At 50.7% G+C, this 26,333-nt stretch overlaps 1 protein-coding gene across 3 annotated transcripts in view; it reads left to right on the forward strand.

Moving 5' to 3' along the window:
- The window catches only part of LOC132386130 (oxidized low-density lipoprotein receptor 1-like), a 65,470-nt gene extending 41,368 nt beyond the window's left edge, over positions 1–24,102 (forward strand). For all 3 annotated transcript variants that reach the window (XM_059958425.1, XM_059958424.1, XM_059958426.1), the window contains 5 exons: positions 16,856–16,972; positions 18,390–18,719; positions 21,541–21,683; positions 22,859–22,923; positions 23,261–24,102. In XM_059958425.1, the coding sequence (XP_059814408.1) occupies positions 16,856–16,972; positions 18,390–18,719; positions 21,541–21,683; positions 22,859–22,923; positions 23,261–23,432 (827 nt within the window). In that variant the 3' untranslated portion in view covers positions 23,433–24,102. The remainder of the gene's footprint in view (positions 1–16,855; positions 16,973–18,389; positions 18,720–21,540; positions 21,684–22,858; positions 22,924–23,260) is intronic.
- Positions 24,103–26,333: the final 2,231 nt, after the last annotated feature.

Here is a 26,333-nt window from a genome sequence, read left to right on the forward strand (position 1 = left end):
CCAGGACCCGGTGTGACTGCTTGCCTGTAAATCCCCTCTATCATCTCCTCACTCTCCCTGACCAGACGTTTCCCTCTCCTGACTGTTACCCATTTATCTGTCTCCCGAGGACCCGGAGTGACTGCTTGCCTGTAAATCCCCTCTATCATCTCCTCACTCTCCCTGACCAGACGATTCCCTCTCCTGACTGTCACCCATTTATCTGTCTCCCCAGACCCGGTGTGACTGCCTGCCTGTAAATCCCCTCTATCATCTCCTAACTCTCCCTGACCAGACGTTGCCCTCTCCTGACTGTTACCCATTTATCTGTCTCCCCAGGACCCGGTGTGACCGTATGCCTGTAAATCCCCTCTATCATCTCCTCACTCTCCCTGACCAGACGTTTCCCTCTCCTGACTGTTACCCATTTATTTGTCTCCCGGGGACCCGGAGTGACTGCTTGCCAGTAAATCTCCTCTATCATCTCCTCACTCTCCCTGACCAGACGTTTCCCTCTCCTGACTGTTACCCATTTATCTGTCTCCCCAGGACCCGGTGTGACTGCATGCCTGTAAATCCTCTCTATCATCTTCTCACTCTACCTGACCAGACGTTTCCCTCTCCTGACTGTTACCCATTTATCTGTCTCCCCAGGACCCGGTGTGACTGCATGCCTGTAAATCCTCTCTATCATCTCCTCACTCACCCTGACCAGACGTTTCCCTCTCCTGACTGTTACCCATTTACCTGTCTCCCGAGGACCCGGAGTGACTGCTTGCCTGTAAATCCCCTTTATCATCTCCTCACTCTCCCTGACCAGACGTTTCCCTCTCCTGACTGTCACCCATTTATCTGTCTCCCCAGGACACGGTGTGACTGCTTGCCTGTAAATCCCCTCTATCATCTCCTAACTCTCCCTGACCAGTCGTTTCCCTCTCCTGACTGTTAACCAATTATCTTTTTCCCCAGGACCCGGTGTGACCGTATGCCTGTAAATCCCCTCTATCATCTCCTCAGTCTCCCTGACCAGACGTTTCCCTCTCCTGACTGTTACCCATTTATCTGTCTCCCGGGGACCCGCTGTGACTGCTTGCCTGTAAATCCCCTCTATCATCTCCTAACTCTCCCTGACCAGACGTTTCCCTCTCCTGACTGTTACCCATTTATCTGTCTCCCCAGGACCCGGTGTGACCGTATGCCTGTAAATCCCCTCTATCATCTCCTCACTCTCCCTGATCGACGCTTCCCTCTCCTGACTGTTACCCATTTATCTGTCTCCCGGGGACCCGGTGTGACTGCTTGCCTGTAAATCCCGTCTATCATCTCCTCACTCTCCCTGACCAGACATTTCCCTCTCCTGACTGTTACCCATTTATCTGTCTTCCGGGGACCCGGAGTGACTGCTTGCCTGTAAATCTCCTCTATCATCTCTTCACTCTTCCTGACCAGACGTTTCTCTCTCCTGACTGTTACCCATTTATCTGTCTCCCCAGGACCCGGTGTGACTGCATGCCTGTAAATCCTCTCTATCATCTCCTCACTCTCCCTGACCAGACGTTTCCCTCTCCTGTCTGTTACCCATTTATCTGTCTCCCCAGGACCCGGTGTGACTGCTTGCCTATAAATCCCGTCTATCATCTCCTCACTCTCCCTGACCAGACGTTTCCATCTCCTGACTGTTACCCATTTATCTGTCTCCCCAGGACCCGGTGTGACCGTATGCCTGTAAATCCCCTCTATCATCTCCTCATTCAACCTGACCAGACGTTTCCCTCTCCTGACTGTTACCCATTTATCTGTCTCCCGAGGACCCGGAGTGACTGCTTGCCTGTAAATCCCCTCTATGATCTCCTCACTCTCCCTGACCAGACGTTTCCCTCTCCTGACTGTTACCCATTTATCTGTCTCCCGAGGACCCGGTGTGATTGCTTGCCTGTAAATCCCGTCTATCATCTCCGCACTCTCCCTGACCAGACGTTTCCCTCTCCTGATTGTTACACATTTATTTCTCTCCCGAGGACCCGGAGTGACTGCTTGCCTGTAAATCCCGTCTATCATCTCCTCACTCTCCCAGACCAGACGTTTCCCTCTCCTGACTGTTACCCATTTATCTGTCTCCCGGGGACCCGGTGTGATTGCTTGCCTGTAAATCCCGTCTATCATCTCCTCACTCTCCCTGACCAGACGTTTCCCTCTCCTGACTGTTACCCATTTATCTGTCTCCCGGGGACCCGGTGTGATTGTTGCCTGTAAATCCCGTCTATCATCTCCTCACTCTCCCTGACCAGACATTTCCCTCTCCTGACTGTTACCCATTTATCTGTCTCCCGGGGACCCGGAGTGACTGCTTGCCTGTAAATCCCGTCTATCATCTCCTCACTCTCCCTGACCAGACATTTCCCTCTCCTGACTGTTACCCATTTATCTGTCTCCCGGGGACCCGGAGTGACTGCTTGCCAGTAAATCTCCTCTATCATCTCCTCACTCTCCCTGACCAGACGTTTCCCTCTCCTGACTGTTACCCATTTATCTGTCTCCCCAGGACCCGGTGTGACTGCATGCCTGTAAATCCCCTCTATGATCTCCTCACTCTCCCTGACCAGACGTTTCCCTCTCCTGACTGTTACCCATTTATCTGTCTCCCGAGGACCCGGTGTGATTGCTTGCCTGTAAATCCCGTCTATCATCTCCGCACTCTCCCTGACCAGACGTTTCCCTCTCCTGACTGTTACACATTTATTTCTCTCCCGAGGACCCGGTGTGACTGCTTGCCTGTAAATCCCGTCTGTCATCTCCTCACTCTCCCTGACCAGACGTTTCCCTCTCCTGACTGTTACCCATTTATCTGTCTCCCGGGGACCCGGTTTGATTGCTTGCCTGTAAATCCCGTCTATCATCTCCTCACTCTCCCTGACCAGACGTTTCCCTCTCCTGACTGTTACCCATTTATCTGTCTCCCGGGGGCCCGGTGTGATTGCTTGCCTGTAAATCCCGTCTATCATCTCCTCACTCTCCCTGACCAGACATTTCCCTCTCCTGACTGTTACCCATTTATCTGTCTCCCGGGGACCCGGAGTGACTGCTTGCCTGTAAATCCCGTCTATCATCTCCTCACTCTCCCTGACCAGACATTTCCCTCTCCTGACTGTTACCCATTTATCTGTCTCCCGGGGACCCGGAGTGACTGCTTGCCAGTAAATCCCCTCTATCATCTCCTAACTCTCCCTGACCAGTCGTTTCCCTCTCCTGACTGTTAACCAATTATATTTTTCCCCAGGACCCGGTGTGACCGTATGCCTGTAAATCCCCTCTATCATCTCCTCAGTCTCCCTGACCAGACGTTTCCCTCTCCTGACTGTTACCCATTTATCTGTCTCCCGGGGACCCGCTGTGACTGCTTGCCTGTAAATCCCCTCTATCATCTCCTAACTCTCCCTGACCAGACGTTTCCCTCTCCTGACTGTTACCCATTTATCTGTCTCCCCAGGACCCGGTGTGACCGTATGCCTGTAAATCCCCTCTATCATCTCCTCACTCTCCCTGATCGACGCTTCCCTCTCCTGACTGTTACCCATTTATCTGTCTCCCGGGGACCCGGTGTGACTGCTTGCCTGTAAATCCCGTCTATCATCTCCTCACTCTCCCTGACCAGACATTTCCCTCTCCTGACTGTTACCCATTTATCTGTCTTCCGGGGACCCGGAGTGACTGCTTGCCTGTAAATCTCCTCTATCATCTCTTCACTCTTCCTGACCAGACGTTTCTCTCTCCTGACTGTTACCCATTTATCTGTCTCCCCAGGACCCGGTGTGACTGCATGCCTGTAAATCCTCTCTATCATCTCCTCACTCTCCCTGACCAGACGTTTCCCTCTCCTGTCTGTTACCCATTTATCTGTCTCCCCAGGACCCGGTGTGACTGCTTGCCTATAAATCCCGTCTATCATCTCCTCACTCTCCCTGACCAGACGTTTCCATCTCCTGACTGTTACCCATTTATCTGTCTCCCCAGGACCCGGTGTGACCGTATGCCTGTAAATCCCCTCTATCATCTCCTCATTCAACCTGACCAGACGTTTCCCTCTCCTGACTGTTACCCATTTATCTGTCTCCCGAGGACCCGGAGTGACTGCTTGCCTGTAAATCCCCTCTATGATCTCCTCACTCTCCCTGACCAGACGTTTCCCTCTCCTGACTGTTACCCATTTATCTGTCTCCCGAGGACCCGGTGTGATTGCTTGCCTGTAAATCCCGTCTATCATCTCCGCACTCTCCCTGACCAGACGTTTCCCTCTCCTGATTGTTACACATTTATTTCTCTCCCGAGGACCCGGAGTGACTGCTTGCCTGTAAATCCCGTCTATCATCTCCTCACTCTCCCAGACCAGACGTTTCCCTCTCCTGACTGTTACCCATTTATCTGTCTCCCGGGGACCCGGTGTGATTGCTTGCCTGTAAATCCCGTCTATCATCTCCTCACTCTCCCTGACCAGACGTTTCCCTCTCCTGACTGTTACCCATTTATCTGTCTCCCGGGGACCCGGTGTGATTGTTGCCTGTAAATCCCGTCTATCATCTCCTCACTCTCCCTGACCAGACATTTCCCTCTCCTGACTGTTACCCATTTATCTGTCTCCCGGGGACCCGGAGTGACTGCTTGCCTGTAAATCCCGTCTATCATCTCCTCACTCTCCCTGACCAGACATTTCCCTCTCCTGACTGTTACCCATTTATCTGTCTCCCGGGGACCCGGAGTGACTGCTTGCCAGTAAATCTCCTCTATCATCTCCTCACTCTCCCTGACCAGACGTTTCCCTCTCCTGACTGTTACCCATTTATCTGTCTCCCCAGGACCCGGTGTGACTGCATGCCTGTAAATCCCCTCTATGATCTCCTCACTCTCCCTGACCAGACGTTTCCCTCTCCTGACTGTTACCCATTTATCTGTCTCCCGAGGACCCGGTGTGATTGCTTGCCTGTAAATCCCGTCTATCATCTCCGCACTCTCCCTGACCAGACGTTTCCCTCTCCTGACTGTTACACATTTATTTCTCTCCCGAGGACCCGGTGTGACTGCTTGCCTGTAAATCCCGTCTGTCATCTCCTCACTCTCCCTGACCAGACGTTTCCCTCTCCTGACTGTTACCCATTTATCTGTCTCCCGGGGACCCGGTTTGATTGCTTGCCTGTAAATCCCGTCTATCATCTCCTCACTCTCCCTGACCAGACATTTCCCTCTCCTGACTGTTACCCATTTATCTGTCTCCCGGGGACCCGGAGTGACTGCTTGCCTGTAAATCCCGTCTATCATCTCCTCACTCTCCCTGACCAGACATTTCCCTCTCCTGACTGTTACCCATTTATCTGTCTCCCGGGGACCCGGAGTGACTGCTTGCCAGTAAATCTCATCTATCATCTCCTCACTCTCCCTGACCAGACGTTTCCCTCTCCTGACTGTTACCCATTTATCTGTCTCCCGAGGACCCGGTGTGATTGCTTGCCTGTAAATCCCGTCTATCATCTCCGCACTCTCCCTGACCAGACGTTTCCCTCTCCTGATTGTTACACATTTATTTCTCTCCCGAGGACCCGGAGTGACTGCTTGCCTGTAAATCCCGTCTATCATCTCCTCACTCTCCCTGACCAGACGTTTCCCTCTCCTGACTGTTACCGATTTATCTGTCTCCCGAGGACCCGGTGTGATTGCTTGCCTGTAAATCCCGTCTATCATCTCCGCACTCTCCCTGACCAGACGTTTCCCTCTCCTGATTGTTACACATTTATTTCTCTCCCGAGGACCCGGAGTGACTGCTTGCCTGTAAATCCCGTCTATCATCTCCTCACTCTCCCAGACCAGACGTTTCCCTCTCCTGACTGTTACCCATTTATCTGTCTCCCGGGGACCCGGTGTGATTGCTTGCCTGTAAATCCCGTCTATCATCTCCTCACTCTCCCTGACCAGACGTTTCCCTCTCCTGACTGTTACCCATTTATCTGTCTCCCGGGGACCCGGTGTGATTGTTGCCTGTAAATCCCGTCTATCATCTCCTCACTCTCCCTGACCAGACATTTCCCTCTCCTGACTGTTACCCATTTATCTGTCTCCCGGGGACCCGGAGTGACTGCTTGCCTGTAAATCCCGTCTATCATCTCCTCACTCTCCCTGACCAGACATTTCCCTCTCCTGACTGTTACCCATTTATCTGTCTCCCGGGGACCCGGAGTGACTGCTTGCCTGTAAATCCCGTCTATCATCTCCTCACTCTCCCAGACCAGACGTTTCCCTCTCCTGACTGTTACCCATTTATCTGTCTCCCGGGGACCCGGTGTGATTGCTTGCCTGTAAATCCCGTCTATCATCTCCTCACTCTCCCTGACCAGACGTTTCCCTCTCCTGACTGTTACCCATTTATCTGTCTCCCGGGGACCCGGTGTGATTGTTGCCTGTAAATCCCGTCTATCATCTCCTCACTCTCCCTGACCAGACATTTCCCTCTCCTGACTGTTACCCATTTATCTGTCTCCCGGGGACCCGGAGTGACTGCTTGCCTGTAAATCCCGTCTATCATCTCCTCACTCTCCCTGACCAGACATTTCCCTCTCCTGACTGTTACCCATTTATCTGTCTCCCGGGGACCCGGAGTGACTGCTTGCCAGTAAATCTCCTCTATCATCTCCTCACTCTCCCTGACCAGACGTTTCCCTCTCCTGACTGTTACCCATTTATCTGTCTCCCCAGGACCCGGTGTGACTGCATGCCTGTAAATCCCCTCTATGATCTCCTCACTCTCCCTGACCAGACGTTTCCCTCTCCTGACTGTTACCCATTTATCTGTCTCCCGAGGACCCGGTGTGATTGCTTGCCTGTAAATCCCGTCTATCATCTCCGCACTCTCCCTGACCAGACGTTTCCCTCTCCTGACTGTTACACATTTATTTCTCTCCCGAGGACCCGGTGTGACTGCTTGCCTGTAAATCCCGTCTGTCATCTCCTCACTCTCCCTGACCAGACGTTTCCCTCTCCTGACTGTTACCCATTTATCTGTCTCCCGGGGACCCGGTTTGATTGCTTGCCTGTAAATCCCGTCTATCATCTCCTCACTCTCCCTGACCAGACGTTTCCCTCTCCTGACTGTTACCCATTTATCTGTCTCCCGGGGGCCCGGTGTGATTGCTTGCCTGTAAATCCCGTCTATCATCTCCTCACTCTCCCTGACCAGACATTTCCCTCTCCTGACTGTTACCCATTTATCTGTCTCCCGGGGACCCGGAGTGACTGCTTGCCTGTAAATCCCGTCTATCATCTCCTCACTCTCCCTGACCAGACATTTCCCTCTCCTGACTGTTACCCATTTATCTGTCTCCCGGGGACCCGGAGTGACTGCTTGCCAATAAATCTCATCTATCATCTCCTCACTCTCCCTGACCAGACGTTTCCCTCTCCTGACTGTTACCCATTTATCTGTCTCCCGAGGACCCGGTGTGATTGCTTGCCTGTAAATCCCGTCTATCATCTCCGCACTCTCCCTGACCAGACGTTTCCCTCTCCTGATTGTTACACATTTATTTCTCTCCCGAGGACCCGGAGTGACTGCTTGCCTGTAAATCCCGTCTATCATCTCCTCACTCTCCCAGACCAGACGTTTCCCTCTCCTGACTGTTACCCATTTATCTGTCTCCCGGGGACCCGGTGTGATTGCTTGCCTGTAAATCCCGTCTATCATCTCCTCACTCTCCCTGACCAGACGTTTCCCTCTCCTGACTTTAACCCATTTATCTGTCTCCCGGGGACCCGGTGTGATTGTTGCCTGTAAATCCCGTCTATCATCTCCTCACACTCCCTGACCAGACATTTCCCTCTCCTGACTGTTACCCATTTATCTGTCTCCCGAGGACCCGGTGTGATTGCTTGCCTGTAAATCCCGTCTATCATCTCCGCACTCTCCCTGACCAGACGTTTCCCTCTCCTGATTGTTACACATTTATTTCTCTCCCGAGGACCCGGAGTGACTGCTTGCCTGTAAATCCCGTCTATCATCTCCTCACTCTCCCAGACCAGACGTTTCCCTCTCCTGACTGTTACCCATTTATCTGTCTCCCGGGGACCCGGTGTGATTGCTTGCCTGTAAATCCCGTCTATCATCTCCTCACTCTCCCTGACCAGACGTTTCCCTCTCCTGACTGTTACCCATTTATCTGTCTCCCGGGGACCCGGTGTGATTGTTGCCTGTAAATCCCGTCTATCATCTCCTCACTCTCCCTGACCAGACATTTCCCTCTCCTGTCTGTTACCCATTTATCTGTCTCCCGGGGACCCGGAGTGACTGCTTGCCTGTAAATCCCGTCTATCATCTCCTCACTCTCCCTGACCAGACATTTCCCTCTCCTGACTGTTACCCATTTATCTGTCTCCCGGGGACCCGGAGTGACTGCTTGCCAGTAAATCTCCTCTATCATCTCCTCACTCTCCCTGACCAGACGTTTCCCTCTCCTGACTGTTACCCATTTATCTGTCTCCCCAGGACCCGGTGTGACTGCATGCCTGTAAATCCCCTCTATGATCTCCTCACTCTCCCTGACCAGACGTTTCCCTCTCCTGACTGTTACCCATTTATCTGTCTCCCGAGGACCCGGTGTGATTGCTTGCCTGTAAATCCCGTCTATCATCTCCGCACTCTCCCTGACCAGACGTTTCCCTCTCCTGACTGTTACACATTTATTTCTCTCCCGAGGACCCGGAGTGACTGCTTGCCTGTAAATCCCATCTGTCATCTCCTCACTCTCCCTGACCAGACGTTTCCCTCTCCTGACTGTTACCCATTTATCTGTCTCCCCAGGACCCGGTGTGACCGTATGCCTGTAAATCCCGTCTATCATCTCCTCACTCTCCCTGACCAGACGTTTCCCTCTCCTGACTGTTACCCATTTATCTGTCTCCCGGGGGCCCGGTGTGATTGCTTGCCTGTAAATCCCGTCTATCATCTCCTCACTCTCCCTGACCAGACATTTCCCTCTCCTGACTGTTACCCATTTATCTGTCTCCCGGGGACGCGGAGTGACTGCTTGCCTGTAAATCCCGTCTATCATCTCCTCACTCTCCCTGACCAGACATTTCCCTCTCCTGACTGTTACCCATTTATCTGTCTCCCGGGGACCCGGAGTGACTGCTTGCCAGTAAATCTCCTCTATCATCTCCTCACTCTCCCTGACCAGACGTTTCCCTCTCCTGACTGTTACCCATTTATCTGTCTCCCCAGGACCCGGTGTGACAGCATGCCTGTAAATCCTCTCTATCATCTCCTCACTCTCCCTGACCAGACGTTTCCCTCTCCTGACTGTTACCCATTTATCTGTCTCCCGGGGACCCGGTGTGACTGCTTGCCTGTAAATCCCGTTTATCATCTCCTCACTCTCCCTGACCAGACATTTCCCTCTCCTGACTGTTACCCATTTATCTTTCTCCCGGGGACCCGGAGTGACTGCTTGCCTGTAAATCTCCTCTATCATCTCCTCACTCTCCCTGACTAGACGTTTCCCTCTCCTGACTGTTACCCATTTACCTGTCTCCCCAGGACCCGGTGTGACTGCATGCCTGTAAATCCTCTCAATCATCTCCTCACTCTCCCTGACCAGACGTTTCCCTCTCCTGACTGTTACCCATTTATCTGTCTCCCCAGGACCCGGTGTGACTGCTTGCCTATTAATCCCGTCTATCATCTCCTCACTCTCCCTGACCAGACGTTTCCCTCTCCTGACTGTTACCCATTTATCTGTCTCCCCAGGACCCGGTGTGACCGTATGCCTGTAAATCCCCTCTATCATCTCCTCACTCACCCTGACCAGACGTTTCCCTCTCCTGACTGTTACCCATTTATCTGTCTCCCGAGGACCCGGAGTGACTGCTTGCCTGTAAATCCCCTTTATCATCTCCTCACTCTCCCTGACCAGACGTTTCCCTCTCCTGACTGTCACCCATTTATCTGTCTCCCCAGGACCCGGTGTGACTGCTTGCCTGTAAATCCCCTCTATCATCTCCTAACTCTCCCTGACCAGTCGTTTCCCTCTCCTGACTGTTACCCAATTATCTGTTTCCCCAGGACCCGGTGTGACCGTATGCCTGTAAATCCCCTCTATCATCTCCTCAGTCTCCCTGACCAGACGTTTCCCTCTCCTGACTGTTACCCATTTATCTGTCTCCCGGGGACCCGCTGTGACTGCTTGCCTGTAAATCCCCTCTATCATCTCCTAACTCTCCCTGACCAGACGTTTCCCTCTCCTGACTGTTACCCATTTATCTGTCTCCCCAGGACCCGGTGTGACCGTATGCCAGTAAATCCCCTCTATCATCTCCTCACTCTCCCTGATCGACGCTTCCCTCTCCTGACTGTTACCCATTTATCTGTCTCCCGGGGACCCGGTGTGACTGCTTGCCTGTAAATCCCGTCTATCATCTCCTCACTCTCCATGACCAGACATTTCCCTCTCCTGACAGTTACCCATTTATCTGTTTCCCGGGGACCCGGAGTGACTGCTTGCCTGTAAATCTCCTCTATCATCTCCTCACTCTTCCTGACCAGACGTTTCCCTCTCCTGACTGTTACCCATTTATCTGTCTCCCCAGGACCCGGTGTGACTGCATGCCTGTAAATCCTCTCTATCATCTCCTCACTCTCCCTGACCAGACGTTTCCCTCTCCTGACTGTTACCCATTTATCTGTCTCCCCAGGACCCGGTGTGACTGCTTGCCTACAAATCCCGTCTATCATCTCCTCACTCTCCCTGACCAGACGTTTCCATCTCCTGACTGTTACCCATTTATCTGTCTCCCCAGGTCCCGGTGTGACCGTATGCCTGTAAATCCCCTCTATCATCTCCTCACTCAACCTGACCAGACGTTTCCCTCTCCTGACTGTTACCCATTTATCTGTCTCCCGAGGACCCGGAGTGACTGCTTGCCTGTAAATCCCCTCTATCATCTCCTCACTCTCCCTGACCAGACGTTTCCCTCTCCTGACTGTTACCCATTTATCTGTCTCCCGAGGACCCGGTGTGATTGCTTGCCTGTAAATCCCGTCTATCATCTCCGCACTCTCCCTGACCAGACGTTTCCCTCTCCTGACTGTTACACATTTATTTCTCTCCCGAGGACCCTGAGTGACTGCTTGCCTGTAAATCCCGTCTATCATCTCCTCACTCTCCCAGACCAGACGTTTCCCTCTCCTGACTGTTACCCATTTATCTGTCTCCCGGGGACACGGTGTGATTGCTTGCCTGTAAATCCCGTCTATCATCTCCTCACTCTCCCTGACCAGACGTTTCCCTCTCCTGACTGTTACCCATTTATCTGTCTCCCGGGGACCCGGAGTGACTGCTTGCCTGTAAATCCCGTCTATCATCTCCTCACTCTCCCTGACCAGACATTTCCCTCTCCTGACTGTTACCCATTTATCTGTCTCCCGGGGACCCGGAGTGACTGCTTGCCAGTAAATCTCCTCTATCATCTCCTCACTCTCCCTGAACAGACGTTTCCCTCTCCTGACTGTTACCCATTTATCTGTCTCCCCAGGACCCGGTGTGACTGCATGCCTGTAAATCCTCTCTATCATCTCCTCACTCTCCCTGACCAGACGTTTCCCTCTCCTGACTGTTACCCATTTATCTGTCTCCCGGGGACCCGGTGTGACTGCTTGCCTGTAAATCCCGTCTATCATCTGCTCACTCTCCCTGACCAGACATTTCCCTCTCCTGACTGTTACCCATTTATCTGTCTCCCGAGGACCCGGAGTGACTGCTTGCCTGTAAATCTCCTCTATCATCTCCTCACTCTCCCTGACCAGACGTTTCCCTCTCCTGACTGTTACCCATTTATCTGTCTCCCCAGGACCCGGTGTGACTGCATGCCTGTAAATCCTCTCTATCATCTCCTCACTCTCCCTGACCAGACGTTTCCCTCTCCTGACTGTTACCCATTTATCTGTCTCCCCAGGACCCGGTGTGACCGTATGCCTGTAAATCCCCTCTATCATCTCCTCACTCACCCTGACCAGACTTTCCCTCTCCTGACTGTTACCCATTTATCTGTCTCCCGAGGACCCGGAGTGACTGCTTGCCTGTAAATCCCCTTTATCATCTCCTCACTCTCCCTGACCAGACGTTTCCCTCTCCTGACTGTCACCCATTTATCTGTCTCCCCAGGACTCGTTGTGACTGCTTGCCTGTAAATCCCCTCTATCATCTCCTAACTCTCCCTGACCAGTCGTTTCCCTCTCCAGACTGTTACCCAATTATCTGTTTCCCCAGGACCCGTTGTGACCGTATGCCTGTAAATCCCCTCTATCATCTCCTCAGTCTCACTGACCAGACGTTTCCCTCTCCTGACTGTTACCCATTTATCTGTCTCCCGGGGACCCGCTGTGACTGCTTGCCTGTAAATCCCCTCTATCATCTCCTAACTCTCCCTGACCAGACGTTTCCCTCTCCTGACTGTTACCCATTTATCTGTCTCCCCAGGACCCGGTGTGACCGAATGCCTGTAAATCCCCTCTATCATCTCCTCACTCTCCCTGATCGACGCTTCCCTCTCCTGACTGTTACCCATTTATCTGTCTCCCGGGGACCCGGTGTGACTGCTTGTCTATAAATCCCGTCTATCATCTCCTCACTCTCCCTGACCAGACGTTTCCATCTCCTGACTGTTACCCATTTATCTGTCTCCCCAGGACCCGGTGTGACCGTATGCCTGTAAATCCCCTCTATCATCTCCTCACTCTCCCTGACCAGACGTTTCCCTCTCCTGACTGTTACCCATTTATCTATCTCCCGGGGACCCGGTGTGATTGCTTGCCTGTAAATCCCTTCTATCATCTCCTCACTCTCCCTGACCAGACGTTTCCCTCTCCTGACTGTTACCCATTTATCTGTCTCCCGGGGACCCGGTGTGATTGCTTGCCTGTAAATCCCGTCTATCATCTCCTCACTCTCCCTGACCAGACGTTTCCCTCTCCTGACTGTTACCCATTTATCTGTCTCCCGGGGACCCGGTGTGATTGCTTGCCTGTAAATCCCGTCTATCATCTCCTCACTCTCCCTGACCAGACGTTTCCCTCTCCTGACTGTTACCCATTTATCGGTCTCCCGAGGACCCGGTGTGACTGCATGCCTGTAAATCCCCTCTATCATCTCCTCACTCTCCCTGACCAGACGTTTCCCTCTCCTGACTGTTACCCATTTATCTGTCTCCCGAGGACCCGGTGTGACTGCTTGCCTGTAAATCCCCTCTATCATCTCCTCACTCTCCCTGACCAGACGTTTCCCTCTCCTGACTGTTACACACTTCTCTGTCTCCCGAGGACCCGCTGTGACTGCTTGCCTGTAAATCCCGTCTATCATCTCCGCACTCTCCCTGACTAGACGAAGGTCATCGAGCTGCCTCTCTACTTCCCTAACGTGGTCGCTAAGGAGCTGTAGCTCGAAGTAGCTGGCGCGGATGTGGCCGACTGGAAGGCTGGGATTCTCCCGGACATCCCGCATCTAACACCCAGCAGAGAACACCGGACTCACAGACAGACTTCCTGTTCTGTTCCTCACGGGCAGCTCACCTCTCCTCGACCCGTTATCGCCGAGGCCTGAATGAACCAAAGGCCTACCACTCTGTCTCAGATTACTCCTTTGATAACCGCTCCTCTGATGAACGCTCCGCTCGGCAGTGTCTCCTTTTTATGACTGAACCTGCCCTGTTGTCCAGCTGACGATTATTGTCCCAGTTACAGCGACTGACAGGCCACGTACAGTGGACTAACGCTCTCCATGCCACATTTTTAAATAACCGCCCGCAGACCCTCGAGAAATCCCACTTCGTAAACGTCCGTTGACGCCGCCGATAGGCAACGTACATTCTCTACCGGTCTCTACTTTTATTTCTCTCTCTCTCTCTCTCTCTCTCTCTCATCTCTCAGACGGTCTGAACTTTCAGACCTCTCTCTCTGTCAATCTCTCTCTCTCTCTCTCTCTCTCTCTCTCTCATCTCTCAGACGGTCTGAACTTTCAGACCTCTCTCTCTGTCAATCTCTCTCTCTCTCTCTCTCTCTCTCTCTCTCTCTCTCTCTCTCTCTCTCTCTCTCTCTCTCTCTCTCTCTCTCTCTCTCTCTCTCTCTCTCTCTCTCTCTCTCTCTCATCCCGCTCGGTCCCTATCCCTCACTCCATCCTTCCTCTCTGTCCCTACAGCCTTCTCTCTCCTCCCTCGCAGTCCCTACCCCTCTCTCTCTCTTCAATTCCAACATGACCTCCCTACTCCTGTACTTATTGCCCTGACTGTTGAAGGGCGGTTCGAAAGACGGTTTCTTCACCGCCCTGTCTACCTGTGACTCCAGCTTCAGAGAACCGTGCACCTACACCCCTGGATCCCTCTGTTCTACAAAACTCTCCACGCTCCCTGCCTACTTGTGACTCCACTTTAAGAGAACCGTGTATCTATACCTCTGTCCTTCTGTCCTACAACACTCCCCAGGGTCCCTGTCTACCTATGACTCCAGCTTCAGAGAACCGTGTCCCTGTACCCCTGGATCCCTCTGTTCTACAACAGTCTCCACGGTCCCCGTCTACCCGTGACTCCACTTTCAGGGAACCGTGTACCCTTATACCCTTGGGTCCCTCTGTTCGACAATACTCTCCAGGGTCCTGTCTACCTGTGACTTCAGTTTCAGGTATCAGGGTACCTCTCGCCCTACATTCGATAATCTTTCCCAAGTTTCCTCCCGTTGACCGTGCAAGCCCTACCCTGTTGTTTGTCTTCCTGAAATACTATAGCTCAAACTAAATTGCATCTGGTTCTGCCCGGTCGACTTCCCCGGCGAATTGAGATCCCACTGTAGGAGAAATCTGTCTTCACTGTTTAAAACGACATCAGCGTTAATGCCGTCTGCAAGCTCACCTTCTGCATACTGTGTAATCTGCTATAAATGGTCGATATATTTGACAAAGATCGATCGTCCCACCACCGACCACCCGTGAACAGCGCTAGTGACGAGCTTCCGGTCTGAGAAACGGACTGCAACACTAAACCGTGTCTGCGATCTCCGAGCCAATTGGGTGAATGCGGGTCGGTGGACTAGGTGACAGTAAGCGCTCTGCAAGGACCAGAAGGGCCGAGATGGCCTCTTTCACTGCTGTGATTGTTATATGGTTATATATATGAACGATCTGAATGTGAATGGAGGTGAATGGTTTGGTATGTTTGCAGATGACAGGCTGATGGGTGTTGAGGATCGCTTAGCGGATCTGCATTCAATTCCATAGGTCACGGATCAGTTTCCGATATGGGATGGAGGAATGGCAGATGGTGTTTAACCCGGCGAAACGTAAAATTTTGACCCTGGTAGGCGAAATGCTCAGAGATAGCAGAAGATCATAAGAGTTCTAGACGGTATCATTCCCAAATGTGAAACGTCTAACACCGGAGGGAAAGCATCCCGGACAGCATTGCCGGCCGAAGGGCCTGTTCCTCTGCTGTACTGGCTGGTCTACGATGCAGGATGTTCGAAACACACAAAACATTGTCAAATGTCCAGGTTCTCACAAGTCTTTGCCGCAGACAGCAGAGTTCCCTGTGTGGATACGTGGGTAACACCACCAGTCATGACGTCCACCGGCCTCTGTGTTCTGTGGACAAGCCAGTAGGGAAACTCAGTTGTGAATCCCTGTCATCGCAATCTTGTGAATGGATCTCCCATGAGAGAGACTTTGTCAAAGACCCGTCTGCAGTCAAATCTTTATCACTCCATTGAACCGCGTGATCAACCCGAGATCCCTTTCCGTTTCGACAGTTAAAGGTTCGGTCGTTAACTGCCTCCTGTCCAGTGATATTTAACTCCCCAAAGGAAAATACCTCACAGTTACCTGACCTAAACTCTGTTTGCCATTTTCCACCCAGATCTACTACTGATCCATACCCCACCGAAACTATTGGGGATCTTCCTCACTGTCCACAACACCACCAGTCTTTGTGTCGTCTGAGATTTTACAACCATCCATCTCTATTTTCATCCAGATCAAAAACACCGGATGGTCCGGTTGTATATGAATACCATTTTGCACCATCGTTTTTCTTCTTTTCTTATATTTTTTAAATATATTTTATTTAGTTTTTCATTGAAAAACAGTTCGGAGTAGGGTCTTCCGAACATTCAGGCCGCGCTGCACAACAATTCTCCGATTTATTCCTTTCCTAATGACTTTTAAAATTACAATAACCAATAAACCGACCAACCGGTATGTCTTTGTACAGTGGGGGGAAACCAGAGCGCCCGGAGGAAATCCACACGCTCGTGGGGAGAAATTGGAAACTCCTTGCTGGAAGCGACGGGAATAGAACCCGGGTCGCTGGTTCTGTAAAGCGCTGCGCTAACCATCACATGCCCGTGCCGCCCTTCTCCTTGACAGCAATCACTAAACATACAAAACGCAATGGAGTCCCCGAAAATCCCCACAACATGTTAATCCCCACAAGACGGTCATTGATCTTATGTGTGAAAAAGGAAAAAGGCGGGCGAACAATAATACAGCTACGGTAAATAATAAACTTGTGACACTCTCTCTTTCCACTCTTTCACGCACCTCTCTCTCGCTTCATTGTCCGTTCCCCCTCTTTCCCACATTTTTCTCCCCTCACTCTCTCTCTCTTTCCCAATCTTTCCCTGTCTCTCTCAGACATCCCACTCCCCATTCACACAGAACATCGCTTCCTCTTCTCACGCGGCCACTTCCTCTCCCCTTTCTCTTCTCGTTTTCTCTCCCCCATTCTCTCACATTTTCCCGCCCATCGCCGTCCTCTCACCATCCCCTGAATTCTCCTTCTGTTTCTCTGAATGGCGTCTCCACAGGTCCGCATAAACAGGAGCCGAATGAGAACATTGGAAATAGACCGGATCGTAAGATCTGCCTGCACAGCCTAGTGACGTCCGTCCTCTTCGTGGCCGTGGTCGGGCTGTCGATCTATGGTGAGTCGAACGGACTCCGGTTGGAGTCAGACCGTAAAATAACAAAGTGGAATAAAACATGAGTGTAAAACCTCACAGTGACCCGGACTCGCCGCTGAACGTGTACTTCACCATGACACTGACACATACCGTTCCGGGCCTCCATGACACTGTCACACCCCTCACCGTAGAACTGACACTAGCTTTCCTGTACAGGGACATAACTCCCACCATGACACAGTTACGTCCACACCGTGACACCGAGAAAAGCAAGTCTGAATCCGGACGGCCAATTCCCCGTGCATACCTGGATAACCCTCCCCTGAGGGACCCAGTCAAAAGCCCCCGGCTCCAACTTAATCGATCACATTCGGGAGAGGTGACAAAATCTCTGGAATCAGAGAGACGCTTATCAGCCCTGGCAAGAGAAAGGATTTGGACTCTCAGCAATGAGGCTCAATGTAACTGGGAATGAGAGAGGGAGGGATGATCGTCGTGGAAGGAGAGGCCGCGGCTGGTGGGTGGAAGGGAGTCCCAATGGGGGACACAGCTGAATTCACCCACACAGTGAAAGAGAACATGGAAAATAGTTCGAACCATGGGATCTGACTACTCCGCCTCTTTACGTCCGCCCTTATCGTGATTGTTTCCGGTCTCTCGACCAATGGTGAGCCGAACGGGATCCAAATGTAAATAATTTGTTATTGTAAAACACGACAGAGACACCGAGACGCCCTTCACCGTGACACTGAGGCATCACTCACTGTGACACCAACACGCTCCTCAACCCGACCCGTCCAGCTCCGCACCGTGACAAAGACTCACATATCACTGTAACACCCTTCAACGAGACAGTATCACCCCTCAACATAACACCGATGCACAACTTACGTTGTACACCCCGTGACATTGATCCACGCCTCAGCGTGAAACTGTCACACCCACCGTAGCCATGACATGTCTCTCACCGTGACTCAGACACACCTCTCTCTGTGAGACCAGCGCATCACAAACCGTGACACAGTTACTCTACACACCGGGACACCCACACGCCCCTCACTCTGAGATTTCCCTCGCAGTGACATCGAGAAACACTTCATTATGAACCGCCTCAACTCTCGACAGTGCACCTAAACTCCTATCACAGTGACACCGACTCCTTCCTCAGAGCAACTCGAACATGCCCCGCACGATACTGACGCAGACCCCCCTTGTACCATCAACAAACCCTTCAGCGGGACATTGATATACCACTCAGCGTGACACAGACACCCCTCTCAATGTGGCGCTGACGCCTCCCACTGTGTCACCAGCACATTCTTCACTGTGACACCCTTCACCGTGACACTGACACCACACTCTCTGTCACCCGTTCGGTAGCGTGACGCTGACTCGCGTGTCACTGTAAATGCCAATCATCCTTCACCATCTCTCTCAGTGTCACAGATTCGTCAGTCTCAGATCACATCCAGCCGAAACTTACAGCTCCTTCGGGAAGAATATCGCGAGATGAACAGGACCCAGCGCCAATGTCGACTACAAGTCCTTGAGTTAAACTCAACCCTTGAATCCACAATATCCGAGAATTCCCTCCTGAATCTGACCCAGGGAACCTGTCTCAACTATCTTTCTGCGCTCAACTCTAATCTGTCCGTTCTTAAACGAAGAAACACTGAACTTCGTAACCAGGTTATTCAGGTGAAAAAGAAGTACAGATCTGCCAACGAAACCAAGGCTCAAATTTGTCAATTGTTGACCGGCACAAGAGGTGAGGCATAATCACACTCTTTCTCCAGTTCCTCATCACAGGGCAGGCATGGAGAGAGGAAGCGTCTCTCTGTGCTTGACATCTGGACTGTGTGAAGAGATGGTATGGAGGGTGATTCACTCTGTGTTTGACCCGGTGAGTGTGTGATAAGACGGTGTGGAAGGAGTTGGATAAAAAAAAATGGCTTAAAGGAAGATAACAGAGTGTAGTTGTGGAAGGAAAGTATTCTGCCTGGAGGTCAGTGACTCGTGGAGTCCTGGACCCCGGCTATTTGTGATTTTTATAACTGACTTGGATGTAGAGGTGGAAGGATGGGTGAGTAAGTTTATGCACGACACAAAGGTTGGAAAATTTGTGGATGGAGCTATATGTGGTCGAAGGATACAAGAGTATATATACAGGCTGCAGAGTTGGGCAGAAAAATGGCAGATGGAGTTCAACCCAGACAAGTGTGAGGTGATGCATTTTGGAAGGACAAACCAGAAGACTGAGTGCAGGATTAATGGTCAGTTACTTAAAAGTGCGGATGAACAAAGGGACCTGGGGTTTAAATCCATACATCCATCAAGGTCGCTGCACAGGTTGATAGAGTAGTTAAGAAGACCTATGGGATGCTAGGCTTCATTAACAAAGGATTGAGTTCAAGAGTAGAGAGTTCATGTTGCTACTCTACAAATCTCTGGTGAGACCGCACTTAGAGTATTGTGTTCACTTCTCGTCACCTCATTATAGGAATGATGTGGACGCTATGGAGAGGGTGCAAAGGAGATTTACCAGGATGTTGCCTGGATTGGAGAAACAGTCATATGAAGCTAGTTTAACAGAGCTGGGACTTTTCTCTTTGGAGCGTAGAAGAATAAGAGGGGACTTGATAGAGGTCTACAAGATTCTGAGAGGCATAGATAGATTGAATAGTCAATACCTGTTTCCCAGCACACCAACAGCAAATACCAGAGGACATATGTACAATATTAAGGGAGGGAAGTTTAGGGGAGACATCAGGGGTAAGTCTTTTACACAGAATGTTGTGAGTGCCTGCAATGACTTGCCAGGAATGGTGGTGGAGGCTAAAACATTAGAGGTATTTAAGACCCTCTTGGAGAGGCACATGGATGAATGAAAAATATAGGGTTATGGAGTAGTGCGGGTTTAGTAATTTTTTAAGGACTATATGGGTCAGCACAACGTGGAGGGCTGAAGGGCCACTACTGCGCTGTAATGTTCTATGGTTCTATGGAGTAACACAGATAAACTGACCCCGGAGGAGTGTGACTGGACGTCGTGCAGGAAATTTCACTACACGTCTGAACGCTGGAATGTGTGATGAGGCCATGGCGAAGGAGATTCACTCTGTGTCTGATCCAGACAGTGCGTGACGAGGCTTTGCAGAGGTAGAAAAACGATGTGTCTCACTCCGGGAGTGTGTGATCGGAAGATGTGCAGGGAACGTAAAGCTCTGAACTCACCCCGTGTGTGTTTGATGGAACTCTGTGTTCGATCCATTTGTGTGTGATGAGAAGCTACTACGGGATGTGGGGTGGGTAAATGCCTTTCGTGCGGGGGGAGGCGGGGGGTGTTATGTGTTTGCCTGACACCGGTAACGGTGAGTCTGGATGGTGTTCCTCTCTGTGTCAGATATCTCTATGATAGGACGGTGCGGAGTGAACTTCTCTCGTTTACTGACCCCTGTGATGTCACCGGGTGGAAGGAGCATCATACTATGGTTGGCCACGGGAGTGTACGGCGGGATGAAGTAGAGAGTGTTTCATTTCCTATCTGACCAGGGGAGGTAGTATTAGGGTAGTGTGGAGGAAGAAATGACCGAATGATGGGACACAAGGAGTGTGCGATAGTGCTGATTAGCGTTAGGGTCGTGTGTGCTGGGACACTGGGGAAGGAACCTCACTCTATGTCTGACAACGGAAGCGTATGTTGGGAACGTGAGACAAGAGCTTCCTTCTTCGCCTGTCCCCAAGAGTGTGTGACGGGACATTGTGTGCGGAACCCAAACTTCTCTCTGACTGGTCAGGAAGTGTGTGATTGAATTGTCTGCAGGGACTTTCACTCGACAACTAATGGGACGATCCCGAGGTAGTTTCATTTCATGTCTGCTCTCGGGAATGTGTGGCGGGAGACTCACTCTGTGTCTGATCCCGCGAGAGTGTGATGAGACGGTGCGGACGGTGCACAATGTTTTTGACCCTCCGCGTGTGTCATAGGAGAGTGAGAAAGAGCTTCACTCCATTGCTTTCTCCGGGTGCCAGTAATCGGACGGTGCTGAAAGAGCTAAACTGCTAAACTGTGTCTGACCCCTGGATTGTGCGATTGGACACTGTGACATTGGCTTAACTCTGTGTCTCACTCTGGGAATGTGTGATGGAACGGTGTGGAGGGAGCTTCACTCTGTGTCTACCCGCAGGAGCGCGTAGTTTAACAGTGGACAGCGTGCAGTCTGAACCTATGTGTGTGTAAAGTGACTGTGCGGAGAGAGAGAGAGAGAGAGAGAGAGAGAGAGAGAGAGAGAGAGAGAGAGAGAGAGAGAGAGAGAGAGAGAGAGAGAGAGAGAGAGAGAGAGAGAGAGAGAGAGAGAGAGAGAGAGATTGCGAGCTTCACTCTCTGTGTCTGACGGTGCGGAGGGAGGTAGGGAGGTTCAGTCTATGTCTGGCCGGAGGTGTGCGTGATCGGACGGTGTGAAAGCAGCGACACCTGCTGTCTGAATCCGGGATTGGTCGTTGTTGAGTGTGTTTGACATTTTCTGATCCCAGTCGGTGCAATGGAAGTTATGGAGGGAGATTCACTGTTTTTTGTTCATTATTTGTAGTGCATCCGTGTCCTCAGAACTGGATCAATAACGGAAGTCGGTGTTATTTCATATCCTCCATGGAGAAAGCTTATGATGGAGCGAGGGAACATTGTTCAAACTTTAATGCAAGGCTCCTCGAAATAAATTCAAAAAAGGAAGAGGTAAGTGATTCCCGAGGTCTACGATAGATCGAAATATTCGACACCGTCCCATCACACACTCCCGGGGATTGACACAGAATGAAACTCCCACTAGAAGCACAATCTGAACCCGGTTTATTATCACTGGAATGTGACGTGAAATTTCTTAACTTGAGCATCAGCAATTCAATGCAATACATAACAGAGAGACAGAAAATAATAATAAATAAAATAAAGCATAATAAAAGTAAACAAGTAAATCAAACACAGATATTGAATTGATTATTTAAAGTGTAAAATAAAACAGAAATGGCGTACATTATAAAAAGTGAAGTAGTGTCCAAAGCTTCAGAGTCCATTCAGGAATCGGATGGCAGAGGGGAAGAAGCTGTTCCTGAATCACTGAATGTAGCTCCTCCATACCGGAGAGTGATGCAGCCTGTGAGGATGCTCTCAACGGTACAACTATAGAAGTATTTTTTTTTCGTGTAACCGAATGAAGTCCCACCACGCCGTCCCGTCACACATTCCATCGATCAGACACTTGGTGATGCCACCTCTGTGCCATCTCGTCACATTTTCCCGTGGTCAGGTATGGAGGGAGGATAAATGTGACTCTCAGGTTCGACCAGCATGCGTTAGTCTGGGGGTCGGTGGTGGGGGGTGGGGTCGTTACTGAGAAATCTCGCTTGTGTGATGTGTTGCCCAGTTACAAATGAATCCCACGAAACAACCAACAGTTCACCATTTGCAATTAAACGACTGGGCTTTATGATTCTTCATTTGACTAGCGGGTTAGTACAGAAATAAAGAGAAAAAGGGCCCATTTTAAGGAAACAGTCTAATGCGCTCCTTGGAGCTCACTGTTTTCCCGTCCGTCCGTTCTCCATCGATTTCCCCCGGGCGTGATCCACTCCCGACCCCATTCCAAGTCCGCTCAGGCCTGCAGTCTACGATTACCCCGCTCTGGCATCTTCTCTCCCCATCTTCAGCAGAACAAAAACACGCGAGTCCCTCGCTCTCGGGCTCTCAGGAAAGAAAACCCCTCCCATCAGGGGACGCCACCCATTCCAAAGCCCCCGTTAACTCTCGTCATAGCACAAACCCACTGCTGCTACAGAGAAACCATTACATTAGCAGTGAAACATTTCCCAGTGAGTTGCATGCACATTAATCAAAGGAATTTAATTTCACAGGATTTTGTTTCCACATCCATCGGCTATGTATACAGAACTTACTGGATTGGAAAATGCAGAGACGGGTGAGGTTTGGACTGTTACAGGTCGGTGGTGTGCGAGTGACTCGAGGCCGTGTGGAGAGAATGGGACAGTGGGATTAGTTTGGAGTCTGACACGAGGCCGTTTGGACAGAATGGGAGAGTGGGATTAGTTTGTTGACTGACCCACGGTTTTCGGGAGAGAGTGGCGCAGTGGAATTGATTTGGGAACTGACTCGTGTTTGTAAGGGAGAGAGGTGTAGTGGAATTTTTCCGGGGCTGGGAGGCGAGCGCAGATTAGTGGACTATTTTTTTCGACTATTTCCGGTTGCCTGCTGTACCTGTTTTATCTCTGTTGAAATTGTCTAACCCTTTTTCATAGGAATGTGGACTCTAATGTTCTCGACAAGTCCTTTGGATGGTCCAGCTGCAGTAAATGCAACGCGTACCGGGGCTACAATAATTGCAAAAGTAATTACAGATTCATCTGCGAGAAGTCGGATATTCCTGCAGAGATCAGAGGTCTCTGTCAACACCCCGTGGAGAAGACTTAAATCAAATGAATGCACCCCACCTCTCCCCATTCAATCTAACCCACTCTCAAACCCCCATCCTTTTACTCCTTACCACCCTCTCTTCCCCTCCTTCCTACCCCAGTCTCCTCCTCTAATCGCATCCCCATTCTTCCCCACTACTCACCCTCTCCCCATCTAGACCACTCTTCACCCTTCCCGCCCCGCTCTCCGCTCCCCCCATTTACTCCCCCTTTCTACTCTCTTTGTCCTTCTCCTCAACTCATTCCGCTTCTGCTCTGGCTCTGTCTCCCTCGGACCCCACTCTCTGCCTCTCCGCTCTCCGTTCTCTCCACACACTCTCACCTCAATTCTGTGCACTCAGTCTCTCAATTCCCCAACCCAGGTGGGAAAGACTGTGCACATTCACCCTATCTGTACCCCTCCTGGATTCATAACCACAATCCAGGGAATATAGACTCATCCGTCCTTCTTGCCTTCTCTCCGTATCTTCGACTCTCGAGACCCGGCAACATCCTCGTAAATCTCCCCCCGCACTCTCTCCAGCTCAGTGGCATCTTTCCTACAGGAGGGGGACCAGAACTGTACACCGCCCTCCAAGCGCCGCCTCACCGAAGCATTGAACAACTTCAACGTGACCCCGGGACGATGCAAAGATGTAAAATTAACGTAAATTGGGAGAATTAATAAATACTGCAATGAAGGTAAATACCGAGGGAGTGTTTAAGTGTTCAGGGAGCGTTCGCAATCTGATGGAGGAGTGGAGGCAACTGCTTGTAAATTGTTGTGTTTTCAGGCTCCTGTACCCTCTCCCCGATGGCACCTATGAGCAGAGGGCATTTCCCGGCGGGAGGGCGTCCTTGCTGGTGGATACGGTCTTCCCGACGTATTCACTTTTGACCATGTCCGCGATGGAGGGGAGGGTTGTTGACGGGCAATAATTGGCACTCTGAGCCTCAAAGGGAAGGTGACAGCTAACCACACTCCGGTGAATGGGAATGCTGAAATGGGACGCCTGCCGCTGTTCAGTCGGGAACGTGACACCTTCTTCGTGTTTGAGTGAATGTGTAATTTCCACGCTGATGGATTCCACATTCTGCTCCATAGATCCCATATCGTCCCCCACTATCGCCCTGACCTCAGCCTCAATCAAGAGCGCTACCCCACCTCCTTGACATTCCTGCTCATCCTTTCGTATTCCCTGATATCCTTGGGTATTGAATTTCCAGTCCTCTCCTCTTTGCAACCACGTCTCCATAACGACCACTAAATCACTCCCCTTTGTACTGATTTGGGCCACTGACCTTATTTGGAAAACTACGGACATTCAGATAAAGTGATTTTACACTCATTGTGCTTTTAAAATCATGTCACCTTTCTCTCTTTACACTTGAAGTTTCTTCGCGTCGCTTTACTCCACTCTTACCTTTCTCTTTTTTATCTTTTGATTTTACTTTAACTTTATCCACACTTTTCTCTTATACCTTATCCATACTCCGCCAATCTATTGCATACATACCCGCATTATGTGGCTATCTGGGATCCAGGTCCCATCCCGGTTCAGGTCTAGCCCGTCCCATTGGAACAGTTCCCTCCTTCCCCAGTACTGGTGCCAATTTCCCGTGAATTCAAACCCACTTCTCCCACACCAATCCTTGAGCCACGCATTTAACTCTAATCTTCTTTACATTAGGCAAATTTCACATGGCTGAGGCTGTAGCCAGGAGATTGCATCCTTTTTTGTTTTAGCTTTAGTTTTTAAGTCCGTAGTTGCTTAATTCCCTCAGCAGAAGCGTTTACATCGATCTACCGATATGTTGCATTTGAAATATTGACTTGGTTTCCACCGCCGCCAGCCGCAAGGTATTCCTCCAATCACCCCTCATGGCAGAAGAAATCCCTCCGAACCTACGCTCTAAATTCCCATCCCTGCATGCTGATGCTTTCCCCGCAGGCCTTTGTCCCGACCTCACCATCTCTCTCCCCATTCACTCGATCGAGGACTTTCAACATTTGATGAGCGACAATGACGTCACCACTCATTCATCTGAATTCCAGTGAGTACAGGCCCAGATTCCTCAAACGCTCCTCAATCCCGGAATCATTTTCGCGAAACTCCATTTCACCCTTCAGAACGTCAACACATCCTTCCCTGCATAAGGTCCAAAAATAGGTCCATATTACCCAAGATTAGGCCTCCGAAAATCACCTTAAAATTAAATGATCGTCTTTATTTGTTAGTCCTCTGGAAAGCAATGAGACCGCTGTATTTGCCTTCCTCACCACCGACTCCAACAATAAATTAACCTTAAGGAAATCCTGCAGAAGGACTCCCAAATCCCTTTCGGCCGTAGATTGTTGAGTTTTCTCTCAATTTCGAAAATAGTCCGCATTTTTATTTATTCTACCGAATTGCAAGACAATACACTTCCCGGCAGTCTATTCCGTCAGCCATCGCTTTGCCCATTTCCGCAATCGGTCTCAGCCCTTTTGTAGCCCTTCTGTTATTTGAGCCCTACCTGTGGATGGGTAATGTTATGGCCTGCCTGCACTGACTGTGGTTTCCCGATGAGGAAGTCAAACATTCGGTTGCACAGGGAGATACTCTGACCCAGGATTTGGGGCTTGTTGATTATAATTGAGGAAGTGATTGTGCTGAACGCTGAGCTGTTGTCAATGAACCGCAGTCTGATGGAGATATTCCAATTCTCCAGACGGACAGAGGCCACTGGGAACCAGGACAGTCAAGCCACTGCAGACCTCTTGTGGAGAGAGACAAGGTCAACGGGGTCAACGTGCTGGGCTCAGCAAAGATGCTAATATCCGGGAAATTTTCAAATAATTCGAGAGCCTTTCCGGGTGATAGATTGAACGTACAGAGAGGTAGTTACACGCACGGTGCAGGGCACAAGAAACTATAGA

Source organism: Hypanus sabinus, unplaced genomic scaffold (assembly GCF_030144855.1).
Source record: "Hypanus sabinus isolate sHypSab1 unplaced genomic scaffold, sHypSab1.hap1 scaffold_1018, whole genome shotgun sequence".
Classification (NCBI taxonomy): Eukaryota; Metazoa; Chordata; class Chondrichthyes; order Myliobatiformes; family Dasyatidae; genus Hypanus; species Hypanus sabinus.